The sequence below is a fragment of the Amblyomma americanum genome, chromosome 11 (genome assembly GCF_052857255.1).
Source record: "Amblyomma americanum isolate KBUSLIRL-KWMA chromosome 11, ASM5285725v1, whole genome shotgun sequence".
NCBI classification, from domain to species: Eukaryota; Metazoa; Arthropoda; class Arachnida; order Ixodida; family Ixodidae; genus Amblyomma; species Amblyomma americanum.
The window spans coordinates 23,796,198-23,816,104 of record NC_135507.1 but is presented as its reverse complement, the minus strand read 5'-3'; the positions used below and the strand labels follow the sequence as shown (position 1 = coordinate 23,816,104).

Here is a 19,907-nt window from a genome sequence, read left to right as displayed (position 1 = left end):
ACGTCACAAAACGACTCAGGCTATGAGGGACGCCATAGTGGAGGGCTCCGGATAATTTCGACCACCTGGGGTCCTTTACCGTGCACTGACATTGCACAGTACACGGGCCTGTAGCATTTCGCCTCCATCGAAATGCAACCGCCGCGGCCGTTGTCGAAGTGATCATTGTGAGAGAGAACAAAGTTTGAGCATTCAATTATTGGTTACTAAAATTATGTATTACAAGCACTGTTTTTTTCTGTTTTCTAATTTTGCTTTTTTGGTTTTCGAGGAAAAGAAATGGCGCATTATCTGCCTCATAGTCTGTGGACACCTGAACCACGCCGTAAGAGAAAGGATAAAGGAGGTACTGAGAGAAGAAAGGAACAAAGGGGTGCCGTAGTGGAGGGCTCCGGAAAAAATTTCGACCACCTCGTATTTTAACGTGCACTCTTGTCGTAAAATATGGGGGTATTGTTATACCTGTAGTCTGGACCCCGTAGAATATCTGTTACGGGCCCAATTGGACTTATTTTTGAAAATGTGGCGGAGAGTTTGAAGGTCCCTTCACTCCGCCACCGGTTGGCCCGGTATTGCACTACTCCGGGATCTGCCTTGTCTTTAGCGCGTCTTTTACTATCCTGTCTTTCTATCCCATCTTTCAACTCTCCTACTATCTGCACGTGGTAGCGATTGTGGCTCGGCTTGAGCCAGTGAGCAGGCGTGTGCACTTTCCTTTTCTTTCTTCCTGGCAACAATCTATCTATCTAATCTATCGTAAAATATCTAAAACTCACTCTCAAATTTAGTGGAGAAATAGCCACAAAACTCGCAGTTTTGTACAAGTTTGTTCGCTCTCACTTTGCTCACGACTGTATACTTGCCGACATTCCCATGCAGGTTCGAGCACACTATTTGCTATATACTCTCGTAGGCGGTAGCGTGTCCCTTTTCCGTGCAGGTAATTTTGAGAAACTCCGTGTCTCTGTGCATACAGTGCGCCTTCTCGCGTCTTCCACTTGAAATGATAGCTCCAATTTTATTTTTCACTCCAACGGTCGTTCTATTCCTGTCTGGGAGCATGCACGCGTATTTAGTTGGACTGGGGCGCTGGCGCCGGACATGGGATTGTCGGGTCCAGAATCGGGATGAGGCAAGCAAACACAGCGTCGGGATATAAGGAAGGACGGGGAGCAGCAGCAGCGATCCGGGGTTCATGTGGCGGGGAGGAATGCTCGAAACAGTAATGAAGTCGGGAAGAGGAGGAAAGGGAGGAGGAGGCGCCGGAACAAATGGCGCCGAGTTAATGATGCGACGCTAACGAGCACTTTAAAAAGCCGTTTGCGCGGCTTCATTCTTCTAATCGACATTTTCTACGGGCAATTCATTAAAGCGAGAGGGAAAAAAACGTCTTTTTTTCTAGCATCCGTTTTTTTATTTCCTTCCTGTCCTCTTCTCCTGGCTTCCTTTTCTTCGTCTGCGAGGAGATGGCGGGAGTCGGTGAAGCGTGAGATAAGTCGGAGAGGGGAAGCAAGGCCCCCGTCTTTTGGGGAGGCGGCTGGGTGTAGACCGCGGCGATGACAAAAAACAAAAAGAAACTAGCGCCACCTACCCGCGAGCGGTGAAATTAGCCGCCGCCGCTTAATTGCGTGTCCACGCCCTCGCGTCGATGGATGGCAACCGTCGATCCCTTTTTCCCTCAAAGGTCTGCGCATCGCCGAATTCAGTGGAGCACACCGAAGCAATAAAGACTGCCTGGTGGGGTGTACGAGTTAAAGGATCGCTACTTTTGCTGATTACGTGGAGTACGAACAATCCTACGTCCTCCAGCTGCATTTTCACTGGTGGGAGAACACGGATGGGCAGGTGTTGAAAGAGTACACCTGGAGAACACGCGGGCACTCATGGAAACCATGTAGATAAGCCAGATGGGTGCGTGGCCGCGAAAACGCTTGTAACAGCGTACCCAAGCACCACAGGTAATTGACCCAATATTGGAATATATTGGCAAATTCTGGCAACATAACGGACAAGTGTGAACCATTATTTTCCAATATTGGGCCAATTACCTCTGCTGCTTGGGTAGGTACACGGCAAGGCGCAATAATTTGTTTGCTTTACGTTAAGGCATCGAGAAGACGAGATACAGTTACGCGCGCGATACCATGCATGTAACGCTATCCGCTTGATTGGTAAGTACCACTGTCCATTGATGCGGCAACTGAGAAGAGACGTTCCTCAGAAAATGGGACTGCAGGGAGATTGGCGAACGGTAAATGCTTGGAATGCTGGTGCCGGCTGCTCCAGCCTGACCAGTCGTATACGCTTGGAAGTTCACGAACATCTGGACCTGTTGTCGTGGCAGAGAATATCGGCCTCAATATAAGCGAGAGGTGTCGAGTTCAAGTGTCCATCTAAGTGTCCTGCACTTCTGGACTGAGCGTTCGTCTGCGCCAGGGATTAGACACTCGGAAAAGGTGCCTACCCTGTTCTTGCCTAAGAACCGTGAAAGTGGTGACACAACTGCTTGTCGACAGACATATGCGCCAATAGCACTGCTATAGCCGCAGAAAGAAGAATCATTCCATATGCGTCGCATCGAAGTGGTAGTTCTACATAGATTATGCGACGCCAAAATGTATAAAGTTTGATGCGATGACGTCATATGCTTTGCCTTACTGCGTCTATGCTACACTGAATCATTATCCGAAGCAGCACAGGTAATTGGCCCAACAATGCAAAAAGATGGTTTCACACTGGCCCTTTAGAGGACCAGCATTTGCCAATACATCCTCAATATTTAGCCGATTACCTGTACTGCTAGGGATGGCACATCCATCACCGAGAGAGGACGGCCAAACATAGACGACCATATGGCTTTTGTACACGGTATACTCCAAGCAGAAAATATTAAAAGGGTAGTAAGCTGTCTTCTAGCGCACTGCCTTTATATAGAAGAGAGTGTACTAGAAGACAGCTTACAGCCTTTTACTCCCACATAGCCGTATTACTGTTTAGAGTGCAGGAATAAACAGCGTTCGGTGATGGAAAAGCTCGGAATCCAGTAAGGCACGTCGTTCATAGAAGCTTAACGTGTAGTTTCTATCAACTTAGCGGGTCTTAACCGCGGTTATCGCATACGCGAGCGTTGAGTGGCGACAGCAGGAACGGACTATGGCTTACTGTGATGGAATGTGTGCGTACATGGTGTCTTCCGGAGTGGACTACGTTATACTGTAAGTGAATGTGTGTATGGATTGTGGCACTACAATGGCCTATGTTCTACTGTGACTGAATATGTGCATAGATGGTGACTTCTGGAGTGGACTGTGATGTGGACAGTGTGAATTGATTGTGTGCATAGATGGTGACTACGGGAGAGAATGTGTGCTATTATAAGAGACTGTGCGCATAGCGGTGTAGATGCGAGAGGCTTCAGGACATTGTTAATATAGAAGGGACGCTATGGTAAAGCAATTGCCGGCAGATAAACCAAGGCTAACCACACCTGTAGCATTCAACACCTCAACTCAACTCAACTTGAGCAACGACATGTGCAGAAGCTTATATACAGTGCTGTTCTTTGGGATGGCGCAGAGCGGCGGCATTCGCTCCTTCCTGTGGTCGACGCGCAGCGAGCCGCCGTCGTATTTCTTCGGCACCATCCACGTGCCGTACACGCGTGTCTGGCACCACGTGCCGGAGAACGCCAAGCGGGCCTTCGGCAACGCGGACAGCGTGGTCTTCGAGCTCGACCTTCTGGACCCCGGCACGCTGGGGGCGCTCGCCAACTGCCAGCTGCTGCCCGAGGGCCGCTCGCTGGCCGACGTCCTGCCGCCAGAACTGCTCGCCAGGCTGCGCAGGTGAGGGGGCGCGCCCCTATTTGACCAGTGCTGTCCTTAGGCTTTCTTCGACGAAAGAAAAGTGTTCTTCGCGGTACTCTCATTGAAGTTTCTCGCTAGTTGCGCCCCTCCTCTGAGATGCTCGGTTGAATGGAGGCAGACTGAAGCAGAATACAACTCAAGAACGCAGCGGCTCTTCCCCGTCAAAGGACGCCCTTCCAGCCAATGGCGTCGGCCGATTCTCATGACCCCGCTAGCGTGACAATGCAGAGAGCGGCTCTACAATGCAGAGAAGGGTCTATCTCGGACCACAGAGGGAAGGCATTATACCCTTTCATCTGCCACTCCCTGCTATGTGACACTTGCAGGGCCATGAGGAACGGCCGACGCCATTGGCTGGAAGGGGGGTCCTTTGACGGGGAAAAGCCGCACCGTTTTGAGTTGTATCCGACTATAGCCAGTGCTTTGCATTCCAGTTACGGCACGCTGTCTACCGCGTCAATACTTCTTTTGGACCATGGGTCGCGAATGAACTGGAATGATACCACACCTGTGGTTTTCCCATCGCCCAGGCACCTCGAGTACGTGCGCGCCAAGATGTCGTCGTGGATGACGGCCGACCAGCGCGGCCGGGGCCTATACGCCGACTACCTGTTCCACGCCATCACGGGCGACTGGGAGCGCAAGCGGCCCATCTGGGTGCTGCTCATGGTCGACTCACTCACCGAGGGGGACGTGCGCGCGCGGGGGGTGCCCGTGCTCGACCTGTTCCTCGCCCAGGAGGCCCAGAGGCTCGCCAAGCGCACCGGTGCCGTCGAGCAGGTGCACGAGCAGTGCCTGCCCCTCAACGGGCTCAACGGCAGCCAGGTACGTCCTCACATTCAACGGGCCTGTCTGTCGGTGCAATCAGTACGGTGTTGCGAGGAGCCCCTGCGGGAGTGGACCCCAGGACGAAATGTTATAATGGGCAGCTAGCTTGTCGAGTAGGTAATATCAGTCAATCAGTGCAGACAATCAGCTTAGTCCAGTCAGTCAATTGGTAGAGACAATCAGCCTGTAGTGCAATCAGTCCACTCAATCGGTCCAGCCAGTTCATCAGCACGGCCGGTCGGTTTATCCATCAATCTAGCGATTAACAAATCAACCAATATACCGAAGATCGATCGATCTTGCACGAAGTAAATTCAAAGAGTTATAAATTAATAGATCAATCAATCAATCATTCAGTCTAGCGATTAACAAATCTACCAATAAACCGACGATCGATCGATCATGCACGAAGTACATTCAAAGAGTTATCAATTAATAGATCAATCAATCAATCATCTACCGATAGAACTAATCAAAAAGTGAACAAGGGAGGGAAAACCTCAGGGTGTTTGCCAACGTTTCGGCAAGTGGACTTGTCGACGAAGACAAGTCCACTTGTCGAAACGTTGGCAAGCACCCTGAGGTTTTCTCTCCCTTGTTCACTTCGTGATTATCAAGAATCATCTAATCAACCTCTCTCTACCATAGACTACCGACAGAACTGTCAGTCAGTAAATAAATATAATTCAGTCAATCAATTCATCGACCGACCGACGGACTGGTCTATAGATAAATCAATGAGTTGGTTAGTTGTTTTCTGAAAGCGAGCGACTCAGGGGCGAATTCAGAGACGCTTTCGAACACTGCGTCACTCCTGTGCTTGAAACTCTGCGCGTACAAATCGTAAGAGAGGAAGGATTTCTGTCACACAAAGACAGGAAGAAAATTTCGTCCATTCGGGATAGACTATTTCCCCTTTTCCCACATACATTGTTAGAATAGTCTCTGCCATCGTAACGCGCCTTCTGCGGTGCAAAGCGCGAGATGCTTCTATCGTGTCATTCAAGCGCCGAAACTCCGCCATGTAATACGGCGAGATTGGGTGGCAGCAGCAGAACTTCAGACAGCGCCTCACGAGCTCCCCAATCTCGCTCTAGCCATGACTGTGCACGCGCAAAGTGCGAGCCTGCAGGCACAGTGATCGAAGAACGCTTTTAGGGCAGCATGGTGACTTGAAAGCGTTTTCCGGTATCTAGAGAGAGCACAGGACCTCCATGGCACGGTACACACGGGTTTTGTTAAGGTACCATTGTAGGAGCCCGAAGGCCTGTCACAGGCAAAAAAAAAAAAGAGACAAAAGCTGCTGTCCTGACCCACTCGAAGCCTCCGGCATTGCCACATCGAGGCGCTGCGGAGAGGGCTACATTAATAGAGAGTTTTAGCAAAGCGCGATACGCGATCGGCACCGCGAGCTATCTGCGCATGCGCGGATGGCCTGGAAATGCGTACAAGCGGGTTACGGTAGTGGAACGCGGATCGCGCTATAACCTCTCTGACGGCATACCACCGCCACGCCTCATTGGATTGCGGTTTTTATTATAGTGAGCGCCAGAATGTTTGCTTCAGGTTTTGTTCTCAGATGCGTGTCCATTTCGGCGCGCGGGCTGCTGGGACAATTCCATTTGAAGCAATTGTGAACTAGTCCTATTCACGCTCACCCCGTGCTGTTTCCAACTCCGAGAATTAAGATTTCAACTTTGCGAACGTTTACGTTTTTTTTTTTTTCAGCGAAAGCTGAGGGTTCGTTTGAGCGACAGACTGACATTAGAACTGAAAGACGAGTGAACTTCACTGCAGGGCAGCCGTATATGAGCCAAAACCTTCGCTAACCAATGAATGCCTTCAAGGCACTGCACACAGCCGCAGGTCGCAAAACAGGCAGCACAAGATGCTGGAGTGTCGCTCCTGCCTGATCACAATAACGATCATAAGGCATTTTCGCTGTCACGTACACACTCTAAACAGAAGGGAGTGAAAAAGTGAGTAGGCTGTCCTCAAGAGCACACCCTTTTATGAAAGCGTTTGCGCTAGAGGGCAACTTACTCCCTTTTTTACTCCTATATAGGCATATTTGCGTTTAGAGGGTGTAAGAGGTATGACCGCGATAGTTAAGAGGTCACTGCGAGATCGTCGCGCAAATGATTGCCACGCTCACGGAGCGTGTGTGCGTAGTCTACCAGCATGCGAGTCCTTGAAACAGAAGATGCATCTTCTTCAGATGCAGAAGATCCTGAAGGAGAAAATGCATCTACATCTTCAGAAGCGAGACGAAAGGCGGACAAAGACGGACACGCGCACAACCCGCACATGGAGTACTTATAGAGACATGCGCGTTCAAGGCTATCCACAGGGCGTATCTGTTTTCGGGTAAAACCGACCGTTTTCACGCGATCTCTTTGCACACAGCTCATATTTGAATTTCCTCCTAATTTCACCCCGTTTCTACCAGAGAATTTGCCATTTAGAACATGTGGTCTTCCAACGCTTAAAGGAGTGTCTTCAGTTGATTGCTGTTGGTTTTTTAACATGTTTCAGTGAAAACGGTTGGTTTTACCTGAAAACAGATATGCCCTGTGAATAGTCTTGAAAGCGCATGTCTTTAAGTGCTCCGTGTGCGGGTTGTGAGCGTGTCCGTCTGTATTTTATCCGCCTTTCGTCTCGCTTCTAAAGATGAAGATGCATCTTCTCGTTCAAGATAGTTTGCATCCGAAGAAGATGCATCTTCTGTCATTGCATATAGTTACATCGCATAGTTACAGCGCAACTTAAGAGACACAATAGAGTGGACACAACATAGCACTGTGTTGTTCCCTCCCTCTACTATACATCGTCGGTTGCACTGCGGATATATGGCATACAAAAACCAGATAGGCCAACAAGATGTTTTGTCATTTATGGCGTGGCTCATTCTGAGAATAAGTTTGAAAATTATGTTTTAGGAGCTAAAGGCCAGAACACTGACTAAAGACGTCTTCGGTATCATTGTATCAAGTGCTACCTAGGCTATGACGTTCTGTTCGAAGGGCCTTGTCCACTTGATATGGCCTCTGTGATGTTGAAGGTTATCACAGTGGATGAAGAAGGCTGACAGGTCTAGCGCAGACGGCTGTTAATGCATGCAGCAACTAGAAAAATAATAAAGTATAGAGAGGGAGAGAAAAAATATTTGATTTGGTAAGCAGCTTCCCGGTCGGTGCAACCTACCAATTTTAGATTATGAAAATAGCAATTGAAAGACACACCGTTTTATGTCCCGAACAAAAACGAGCGCCAATAGCTAATGTTACCTTGCCAAAAAAATTACTCGAAAATGCCCGAACAACGAAATTTACGTTCACTAATTCGATTGCTACGCGGCTTTGAGCTAAAAAAATTGTACCCAATTTTTACCCTCCTAATACTGATTAAAAATAAAACAAAGGGGCCGTGGTATACCACTGAGTTCAGACGCCCGGCACAGTCCAAGAAAACTGTAACTGCGCGTTTACAGAAAGGTCACGCGTCTTTCCGAGCCGAGAAAGTTCCCACATATCCGATGCTACAGGGTTAGTATAATTTTTTTTTTTTTCAGAATACTTGGTGTGAGTGCAACGCGATCTCACGAGGAAGTCAGCTTCCTTACAATATTGGTCTATAGACTTTTTATAGGCTCCATTGCCTTCCTATAGCTAGTTCTGTTTGTCTATTCGTAGTCTATAGACAATCTATAGACAAAAGTCTACTAAAAGAGTATGGCCACAACTATATAGATTATCTATAGGATTTTAATTGCCTATAGACTTTTCCCTAGCGTTTGTCTATAGAAAGTCTATAAACTTTATAGACAGGAGTCTATGGACAGTCTATAGATTGCCTAAGGAAATGTTTGTAACGGCTAACAATGAAAGTAATACCAGCCGTGGTCTGGGTGGCAATTGTGCTTTTCGGACATGGCCACCATGCGAGAGCAGGTGACTTATCTGCGCATGCGCGCTGGGGGCTGACGGTCGTGGTAAAGCTATATGCTAAAACTCTATAATGTCGCTGTTTTACGCTCGCTTACAATGTTTCGAAGTTTAGCCTTTCCTTGAGAGAGCGTGAACTGCACAGCAACAATCGTTGGTGGAAGGGTGACTATTTTTTTTTAACCTGCCGGTACTTCAACCTCCCCTGGCCACAGCTTCCGCGCCATTGTTCTGGAGTGGCGTCAAAAGATAGAACTTAACAAAGAAGGCAGGAAAGAGGGGAACAAGTGAAGGATGAAATAAGAAAACAAGTAACGAAGTATACACACTAGACAGTAACTGTCCGGCTTGTCATCTTTCTTGGCCTTAACTTACTCGACTCTGCCGCGTCACAGCTGCCGATATTCACAGGGTCGTCACCTCACAAAAAAACACTTCACGCCATGCCTATGTACGTCGGAGGCCCCCGGAGCGTCGCCGATTTGTCAGAAATTTCCCTCGCCGCAAAGCATAGACAGCTAGGACAAAAAAAAAAAATAAGTAATCAGGAAAAAACGAACCCACCGCTCGTAGTACGCAGGCCCTCAGCAAAACAAATCGGGAGTGACAGGCTGTCGCGCAAAACCCGACTAACGAGCGCACAACAGGCAGGCGTGGAAGCAGGACCGCGGGGGCAAAACCACCGCGAACGGTCGCCGGGAGTTGAGCACCACGCAGAAAGCCAAAAAAAGAAGATGAGGAGAGGCGAGGAAGTTCCGTTTATGGCAGTCTTTCTTTCTATCTTTCCTTCTTTCTTCTTTCCTTTCTTCCTTTCCTTCCTTCCTTCATTCTTTCTTTCTTTCTTCCTTCCTTTCCTTTCCTACCTTCTTTCCTCCTCTTTCCTTCCTTCTTTCTTTCTTCCTTTCCTTCCTTCCTTCATTCTTCCTTCCTTTCTTTCCTTCTTTCCTTCTTTCTTTCTTTCTTCCTTTCTTTCTTTCCTTCTTTCTTCTTTCCTTTCTTTCTTTCTTCCTTTCCTTCCTTCCTTCCTTCTTTCTTTCTTTCCTTCTTTCTTTCTTTCTTCCTTTCTTTCTTTCCTTCTTCTTTCCTTTCTTTCTTTCTTTCTTCCTTTCCTTCCTTCCTTCCCTTCCTTCTTTCCTTCATTCTTTCTTTCTTCTTTTCCTTTCCTTCCTTCTTTCTTTCTTCCTCTTTCCTTCTTTCCTTCTTCCTTTCCTTCCTTCTTTCCTTTCTTTCTTTCTTTCTTTCCTTCCTTCATTCTTTCTTTCGCTCTTCCTTTCCTTCCTTCTTTCTTTCTCCTGTTCCGGGGCGTCCGTCTCAGCCAGTGTTTGTAACTGCACACGTCGCGTGGGTGGTTCGAAGGAAATGCCCCTCTCACTATCCCCCACCTCTCGTCGAAAGCAGCCGTAAATAAATCTTATTCTCCCCCCCCCCCCATCTAGCGGCAGTTGGGGAGCTCCCAAGCGGCACGCCTGATCTCGTCTGGACGGATTAGCTCCCAAGGCATGGGCGTGGCGCGGGGATTAGCGTACCCACCGGAGCGATGGCCTGCGACGACTCGCGTCAGGGCAGCCTGCCGGTGTGGGTCCATCACAGGGCAGACAGGCGCACCCAAAGAAAGAAGGAAGGAGAGCCACTGAAGGAAGAAATAATAAAGGAAAGAAAGAATAGAAAAAGAAAGGAAAAGGAGACAATTCCCCTCGTCCTCGAGATAGAGATTGCTGTAATGACATTGCGCCGTACGGAAATAAATTTACAACAATTACAGCAGCGTTTTTCTCCTGTGTGCTAGAAAGTTTGTAATAACAGCCCCCCCCCCCCCCTTTTTTTTTTCTGTCGACTCATAGTCCATTATATCACCCCATTTTCTCCGACAATCACTAGTTACTTGTGAATTTCATTTATTTGTTTAATATTTCGTTATTCAAAATACCCCCGAGGCCCTCATCAGGCACGTAGGCAGGATTTTGTTTCTGGGAGGGGACCAAGGTAATTTCACGTATTGAGTGGGGAAGCGGGGGGGGGGGGGGGGTGCATTCTCAACATGATTGCTGCCAAGAAAATTCGGGAAGGGGAGGATGAGCCTAATTCGGCGGGGAAAGGGGGAGAGGGGAGGGGGGGCTCGGGCCCCTCCAATACGTGCCTGACCCTCAAACGAGCGTTTTGCCTTAAAAAAAGGGGGCGGGTTTCGTGCCTTCTTAAATGCGCGAAAGTCACTTTCATCTTTGGTTAGCAGGAATGTCTGGAAGAGTCTGTTTTCCTATTTGATTCTTTTAAATAGTTCACAAGATATCCATGGCTTGAGTACTTTTTTGTGCCTTTTACGAGGCCTAAGAGAAAAACATGAGGCATGAGCAGATACAAAACATGAAAGCATCGTAACCTTGCATCGTAACCAGTTAACCTTGCTGAGCATCTCCTTAAACTTGTTAACACTGAGCTCGAAATAGCCTCTAAATTGTACTTCATATTCGGGGGCGACTGGTGTTCGTAGGGTAACACACAACATATTGGCAAATGGTCACTGAAACAGCTGACCAGTGTGCCCGATTTTATATTTCCGCGAGGAAAACTTGTAATACACAGGTAAAGAATGCTTTGGGAAGTTGATGTAATTCTAGTTAACCCGGTGATCACGTTTGAGTAGCCAAAAGTCTCGTATAGCTCTTGGAATTGTAAAAAAGCTTGATTGTCAGGGAAGCATTTAAATTGAAATCCCCCACATGGAACACTTTCAAGCTTCAGCTGAACGCTCCAGTCAAGTAGTTTTTCGGCAAACTGTATAAATTCACCGACAGCACCTGATGGAAGACAGTATATAACAGGAAAAATAATACCACGGCACTATATAACTAAGCACTCATAGTTATCATTAATCATCTTGAAAACTGTGGGAGTATCTTGTAGTTGAGTTTTGAGCGAATGTATATAGCAATGCCACCACCACGCTTCTTTGAACGACACACAGATACAGCATCGTATCCTGAAAGTGAAAAAAAATATTCCGCCTGAGGATCATCCATGGCAGCTCCGATCCACGCTCACGACAGCCGTTCTATATATATATATATATACATACACACACATATATATATATACACCCACACGACCACGTGGCTATGACGTGGTATCACATGGTCTTACGACATCCCCATCGTATGTCATCACTTGGCTTCACATCACCCCATTGAATGTTCTTAAGGTCAGAGGTCAACCCGAAGGTCACCCTAGGTCAAAGGTAAACTAAAGGTCATGGGTCAAGGGTTCGACCCCATAACTGCACCACACAAGGTCATACACGGCTAACATGGTTGGGCTGAAGGTCGTTCAAGGTCATTCTCCGGCCTACGCGACGACTGCTTTACCTAGCGTAGTGAAGTTTTTCGCTTCAAAACACTCATCCTCACATGAAAACCAATTGAGTATCTGTGGAACAAACGATGTCAAAAGATTGTCCAGGTTCGGATAAAAAGGAAATTACTTCTTCATATTTGTTACGCAAACTTCTGACATTAAGAAGGAACAGTGAATGTGTGGACCGGTTTTTAATTGGTAAAGAAAGTGTTCAGAGAAAACAATTGAACAATAGCCAGATTAGTCATTGCAGGCCATCGAGATCCTGTGCTGCGCGAATGACAACAGCATTATCGCCACTTTTATTTCGAACTAGCACTTTTCTGTTCGTGCGCCATACAGAGGCCCACTCTTCGCAGGGGAACTTGCGCTGAAGTTTGCGGTGCCGATTGCAGCGCCATAACACTGCCTAACGAGAAGAGCAAGCAGTTTTGGGTAGTACTCGTAGTACTTTTCCGTGCCACCTTCAGGCGCTTATTGGCGTGAGCCTCCGCGCTGTCGAAGGCGCACGTGCCGTGCGTCAGCTACCTGGGCTACGCCGAGAGAAGCTAGGCAATGAATGCTGTCAGCCAAACGCGGGTATCTAATCGCGCAGAATATGTCCTCGCGTTTGCAGCGGCCCAAGCGGCTGACAAAAGCAGTTTTGAGTCACCGAATGGAGCAGTTGCAGTGCCACTTTGGCAGCGCAGGTTCCCCATTGTTAACAGACTGCGGGACAGCCGTGTCATGTTTTAACACATGAACATCTCACCAGGTTCTTTCCCGAGTGCCTGTCGCTTAGCCAGGCGTCACAAGTTCATGACTGACGAAACGAAAAATGATGTCCCGTGTTTTGCCTGGTTTCGCTAGGAGCCGATGCAGTGCTGTGATATCTTTCCGAGCTAATGGCTGAATATCAAGTTTCTTTTCTAAAGCAAGTTCTCGTATTGGGATTCAGCAACGCCACGAATTTCAAAGTTGCTTCGACGGCTACGCTACTCCGTGTTATCTACATCTTGCTTGATCCGTTGCAGTTCACCCGGAGCGTCAGCTTTTTTTTTTATCTGATCCACGCGTTCGGCCAGTCATTTTGTTGCTTGCTCTCGAGTTAGAAGATGATCTTGAAATTCATCAAACTTATCTGATAGGAGTTTCACACTAGAGTTGATCAAGTGAGTCAACAATTTTAGGAAGAGCTAGGAGAGCATCAAGCTCGGTTTCAATTGCTACCAAATGCGCTGCTAGGTCGCCGTCTGCGTTGAGGCTCTCCGAAGCATTATTTTGTGGGCCATTGCTGCACAGGTCACACTTCCAAGAGTACTTAAAAGTACTACGTTAGGCGTTCCACGTTTCCTCATTTATACCAGGTCATGCATGCCCAGGTGAAATTCAAATTTGCATTCTGAACCGGTCATGTAAGGCCCACTGACGGGAATAGACGGTCGGCATGCGCAACAACGCGACATGGTCAAAACCGCGACAAAGAGCACACTTCTTTGGCAGCAGCGGCATAGCAGGCAATCAAAGCAAAAGATTTCGACCAACCTGTAGAGCACAGAAGACAGGCTCAGAGTCGGCACATGAGGGTCTTATCTGCTGCCAAATGCGTCTTATCTGCTGCCAAATGCGGGAAAAAACGCCCCCTTGCGGGGCTTGCTGCTTGCTGTCGCTGTCGGCGCTGCTGCAACGGCGATGGGAATTCTAGGATTAACCGAGCCATCAGCGGGTATTCCCTTTCAGGTTGATGTGGTCTGGTGTGAGGGTCGGTTCAGGTAGTGCGTTGCGGCAAAGAAGCTGATCTTTTGTATCCAGATCTTTTCGGGGTCACATATTGCCGCAATTTGTGACCATAGAGCTTTCCATTCTGTTACTGTGCGCCGTATGATAGAACGATCATATTGGAATGATTGGAAAGATGGTGATACGTGTTATAGATGAGTGATAAACGGATAATTATATGCCGATGGACTAAGTTGTCTAACTCTGCATTTTTTTCTTTAATGCTGTGGCGGTAGTATTAGTGTTACATGAGTAAATTGAAAATATGAATCGAGCAGCACGGTTTTGCGAGGCTCCGACGTTACTAATGTTTGTTCCTTGTACCAACTGGCACACGCGTATTCAAGTTGGGAACGGATTAATGTGATGATGAAACTTTTCTTACTTGCACTTGTGCCCGTTTTAAATTATGAAAATTGAAAATTGGTTGCTGGGGAAAGGAAGTGGCGCAGCAAATCTGTCACATCTCGGTAGACACCTGAACCGCGCCGTAAGGGAATGGATAAAGGCATTCTCGGCATCCGAACGCCTTAGCTACTGCGCCACCGCTGCTAATCGTTCGTTACTAGCAAAGGGCATGGTTTTGCGAGTTTGCTAACGCACTCTGGTTCAAGCGCAGTCTCTGGTGGCAGACTGCCCCGATTCGGCGGACTCGCGAGCCGCGCGATAAGCTACGGATACGGCTGGCTGCCCGCAGCACTGGTGGCATCTGGCCCGCCGCGCCGTACCACGCAGACTGCGACACGAAGTCCCTATCTCGTCCCGTCAGCGGTGCGAACGCGTGCGGGAGTGTGTGTACTAACAGGCACAATTCCATTATACAACGGACAACAACCGCTGTAAGCGGTGCGGACTAGGCGGTACTGCGAAAGCTTTCGAACTGACGGCAAAAAACAGTACCAACGCAGAGCGGCAATTGTAGGCACTGAACGCCAAGTTTTGGGGGGCCAAACTTTGCTGCGACCGCTCGCAGCAGAACTAGCGTGAACGACCCAAGCACATCTGAATGCCCACGTCTACGAGCGTACGCTGTATATTGCTACTAGCCTGCGCAAGCATTGCCTCAAACCAGGAGGAAAAAACCGGTGGCGACCGTTCGGTGTCAAGAAAAATCCTGATTGGCTGTCATGCTGTGGCGTCATCAGTGAGGTCACTAGAACGCGGAAATCCCATTGGCTGGAGCGAAGTAACGTCATCAGACCATGTGAAGCGTCCACCTGCCAACAGTGGCAGACGATGAACGGGAAGAGCATTTGTCGGGACTGAGCAACCTGGGTCTCGCAAGCACCACCAGTCACTTCCGGCACAGGCATCAACAGCTTCGAATGGCATCGTGTTGGCAACACATAACGGAATTAAGTGTCCAGTGCTTTTCCGCGTCACACACGTCCCTTCCCAGGTCCATTCCGTGCCCTGGATTTCTGCGAACATTTTATGAACTCATCGTTTTTTTGTCTCTCTCACAATTCATCGCCACTTTTCCTCTGACACTTAACTTTACTTCCATCAATAAAGAAAGCCTGAGTAACAAGTTACATTGATTTACTTTCTGGCAAAAAAGGCCAAAACCAAATAGACGTCGTCTCTATTTTTTTGCTTTCAAAACTCTCACGCCACGGGCACAGCAGACGAAGCTCAGCTTAATGCCGGCTGAAAAGTGTGACAGATTGCCCATTCGAATCAACATCAGCTGGTTCTCTCCTTTTCGCATATATATATATATATATATATATATATATATATATATATATATATATATATATATATATATATATATATATATATATATATATATATATATATATACCTCGCCTCTCGGACGTAGTGAGTGCACTGGCACACGAAAGAAATAGAGTGTGAAAGAACCACAAATGCAGGAAAGAAGCGGCGGCCATCGGGAGTTTCAAGAAGCGCGACGCCGACCACTGCGTCCGCTGCAGAGCGGGACCGCGGGCTGCCGATGGACCCTGAACGTAACGGTAGTGACGGCGGCCAAGAGCGCATAAGCCGCTTTCCGAGAAGGCGGACGGGGGGGGGGGGGGGGGATCCGAAGGGTTTCCTTCCCCCTCTTTCCCCGACCTTCGGGCGTATACGAACGGTGTGTCCGGCACAGCGCCACACGGCTCCCGAAAGCGTGGACAAATTGGGCCAGAGTGGTGGGGTGTCCCCTGCGTCGCTGTCGAACGTAATGGCCGCCCCGAAAAGAGAAGAGTGGGGAAGAATCTGCGCTCCCCGTGTTTGCACGAGAAGAACGGCGCGCGGGTCCTGGGGAAGGAGTACAGTACACATAGGGAGAAAGAGGGAGAGCGGCGCCGAAGCAGCTTCTTCTGGTACCCAGGGCGCTGAGAGATTTCCCCCGCCTCCTCCCTAAATCCCCCGGGAACGGACTGCCGGGATTTGAGCGTGCGAACAGAGGAACACTTTGGGAAGAGTGGGGAGGATTTGGGAGGCCGCTGCCTCTGTGTGCCGAGAGCATACGTACGCACTTGCGTACATATGTATGTGTGTGTGTGTGTGTGTGTGTGTGTGTGTGTGTGTGTGTGTGTGTGTGTGTGTGTGTGTGTGTGTGTGTGTGTGTGTGTGTGTGTGTGTGTGTGTGTGTGTGTGTGTGTGTGTACAACGAGCGCTTTTCGAAAATGATAGCGAACCGCGCTGGCATCTCATAAATTGTTATTTTTTGTGTGCTCGTATTTGAATTGTCCCGTTCGCTCGCATCTGATTTGACCCCGATAGCGTAAGCAGGTTAGCGTGCGTGTGGTGCCTGTGTGTAGCTGTTAGCATAGTAATGCTGTCCTTAACTTTACCGAACACGTGTTTATTTATTTTTTGCGCATTACGACGTGAGACCAAAACGTACGTACTGATCTGCACACGCAAAAATTTGCATGTGCGCTTTCTCACATAACAATGTTGCCCAAAACAAAATGGCTGAACATGCGTTCCCAACTGAACCAAAGCGAGAAGAACTAGTTTTTTTTTTCTTAGATTTTTCCAAAATACGTTTCATGGATTCTATCCACACCCTTAGCGCCTCTCCTGTAGCCCCCGCAGTTTTTTATAGAGAAGTCGGCCATCTTGTCTTTGGAAACATATTTCTGTGGCAAAGCGCGCTTGCGTAATTTCGCATGTCCGCTATTGGGGAACGTTCGTTAACTTAGGAACAAAATGGGGACCGGCGTTCTCGAACGACATACAAAGGAAAATGTGGCGCTTCAACCCCATACGAAAAGCACACTAGAACCTTTAGAACGGTTCTCTTACAGAAAAGTCGGCCATCTTGTCTTTGGAAACACATTTATGTGGCAAAGCGCACTTGCGGAATTTCGCATGTCCCCTATTGGGGAACGTTCGTTAACTTAGGGGACAAAATGGGGATCGGCGTTCTCGAACGACATACAAAGGAAAATGTGGCGTTTCAGCCCCATACGAAAAGCACACTAGAACCTTTAGAACGGTTCTTATAGAGAAGACGGCCATCTTGTCTTTGGAAACACATTTCTGTGGCAAAGCACACTTGCGGAATTTCGCATGTCCCCTATTGGGGAACGTTCGTTAACTTAGCAACAAAATGGGGACCGGCGTTCTCGAACGAAATACAAAGGGAAATGTAGCGTTTCAACCCCACACGAAAAGCACACTGGAACCTTCAGAACGGTTCTCTTCACGAATCACGGAAACTTCCCGCCAAATTCAGTAAATGCACCTCTCGACGGTACGAAAGAAGAGTGAAAAATAACCATTAAGTGTGAACTGAAATCGCAAGCCTTTCCTAAGTGAGGGAGATAAATTTCCCACTCTTCAGGGCGGACGTTTTCGGGACCCCCTGTACGCGTCCCCCCGCCGCTTCAGTGGTGATGCGCGCATTTCTCTCTTCCCCTCCCCCTCCTCTCTTCTCTGGCATTTTTCCAGCTTCAGAAGGGTGCCGGAGCTCAATTTCTCCCACCCCACCCCCCACCCCCACCCCACTATCCCGACTTCGAGTATTTTTCGCTCTCTCTCTCTCTCTCTCCGCTGCTCTTCTTTTCAACCGCGCGCACTTGAGAGATTGCACCGGTCCGGGAGACAGCCTGACAGAGAAGAGCAGAGGAGGAGGGGGAGCCGTACGCTTACCACGTTTTCCACTCTGCTAGTCGCATTCAAGTTGCGACACACTGTGAGCAAACAGCCGTTTCGGAATGAAAACCGATTATTATTTAGAAGTACGGAAAGCTGGGCATAAGGATCAGATAGTAAGGGAACTAGTAGAGGCATATCACATTGACAAGGGAGGTGCAGCATGCATTAGCAAGGCCTCATCACTGGCTAACCGCGAAATCACCTGTTTGGAGCGTGCATTTGTAGAAATGTATATTTAAGATGTTCAGTGATGACGCAGTGCTTCTTGAATATTTTTTGTTCTGTTTAGTGTTTGGCGGGAATATATGTACACATGTGCGTAATAAATCACCAGTTGAAAGTCAGCGCTCGTGTCGTCGTGTTTGTTCCGTCCTCGTGTTTTTCCGCGCTGTTTTACCATCGATTATTATTATTATTATTATTATTATTATTATTATTATTATTATTATTATTATTATTATTATTATTATTAAACCGAACAGTTTGCATTGGCGGGCGCTGTCAAGAGGTCACTGTATACTCGTGGACGGCGCCGAATTAAATCCAGCGATCGCGTGGTGTACAGGTGGATGCGAAGTCAATGGAGGAGGCAGCGAGCCGAAGTGTCCAGAGCTGTCAAACTTTCGTCATACACTGTGAAAATGAAAAAGCGTGGCAGCACGCTTGTAATCTACAATACGTTCCACTTTATGCAATGCGGCTGAGTTATAACGCTATATTTGAAAGGCATTTAGGACATGTTAGGTAACTAGTTAATATTCGCGGAGGTGCTCGGACGGGGAGTTCGCCTATTCGATAACCAAACCTGAAAGACAGCGCTCTTCGTCCAATGTAACAATTTTATCGAAAAATGTGTATTGATCGAAATCTAACAGTGCGCTAAGGCGCCCGTGTGCTGTGCGACGTCAGTGCACGTTAAAGATCCCCAGGTGTTCGAAATTATCCCGGAGCCCTCCACTACGGCACCTCCTTCTTCCTTCTTTCACTCGCTCCTTTGTCCCTTCCCTTACGGCGCGGTTCAGGTGTCCGCCCATATGTGAGACAGATACTGCGCCATTTCCTTTCCCCCAAAATTTAATTTTTATTTAATTGATTTTTGGAGGGAAAGGAAATGGCGCAGTATCTGTCTCATATATCGTTGGACACCTGAACCGCGCCGTAAAGGAAGGGTAAAGGAGGGAGTGAAAGAAGAAAGGAAGAGAGAGGTGCCGTAGTGGAGGGCTCCGGAATAATTTCGACCACCTGGGGATCTTTAACGTGCACTGACATCGCACAGCACACGGGCGCCTTAGCGTTTTTCCTCCATAAAAACGCAGCCGCCGCGGTCGGGTTCGAACCCGAGAGCTCCGGATCAGTAGTCGAGCGCCCTAACCACTGAGCCACCGCGGCGGGGCTCCCCAAAAAACTAATTATTATTATTATAGGTATGGCCGCCTGATGTGCGATGTCAGCGCACGGATAAGAACCTTATGTAACCGACATTAACTAGAAGGCCGCCATTATGGCTTCTCTGATAGCATATGTGCAACTTCGAACTTTAAGCACCGCCTGTCGTACCACACATTCCTTACCACCACCACCGTACTACTACTGCTAAGAATATCATGACCACTTTTATACTCCTGCTATAGTCGGATACAAGTAAAAAAAAACATCTAGAGGCTCTTGCCCGTCGAAGGACCCCTTCCAGCCAATGGCGTCGGCCGCTTCTCATGAACCTGCTAGCGAGGGTAGCGTGAAAATGCAGGGATTGCATTTCACGGGACTACCCCGAATATGCAGGGTGGGCACAATCCATTTTAATCTGCCACTCATGCGTTGTCACGCTAGTAGGTTCATGAGAATCGGCCGCCGCTATTGGCTGGAAGGGGGTCCTTTGACGAAAAAAAAGCCGCTTTTTCTTGACTTGCATCTGACTATACCACGCGACCAACACCACCACCACCACTACTACTATATACTACTGCGTTTACTAATGGGTCGCGCAGGTCGTCAGAGCCTTTCTGGCGTAACTAATGCCGACAAGACCTGAACTAAGACGGGCGGTAGG

General features: G+C 48.2%; 1 protein-coding gene across 1 annotated transcript in view; it reads left to right on the top strand.

Annotated features, from left to right (window-relative positions):
* Positions 1–19,907, top strand: part of LOC144110420 (metalloprotease TIKI1-like) — a 91,609-nt gene that overhangs the window by 48,034 nt on the left and 23,668 nt on the right. The window contains exons 3-4 of the mRNA XM_077643301.1: positions 3,577–3,842; positions 4,394–4,688. Coding sequence (XP_077499427.1) covers positions 3,577–3,842; positions 4,394–4,688 — 561 coding nt within the window. The remainder of the gene's footprint in view (positions 1–3,576; positions 3,843–4,393; positions 4,689–19,907) is intronic.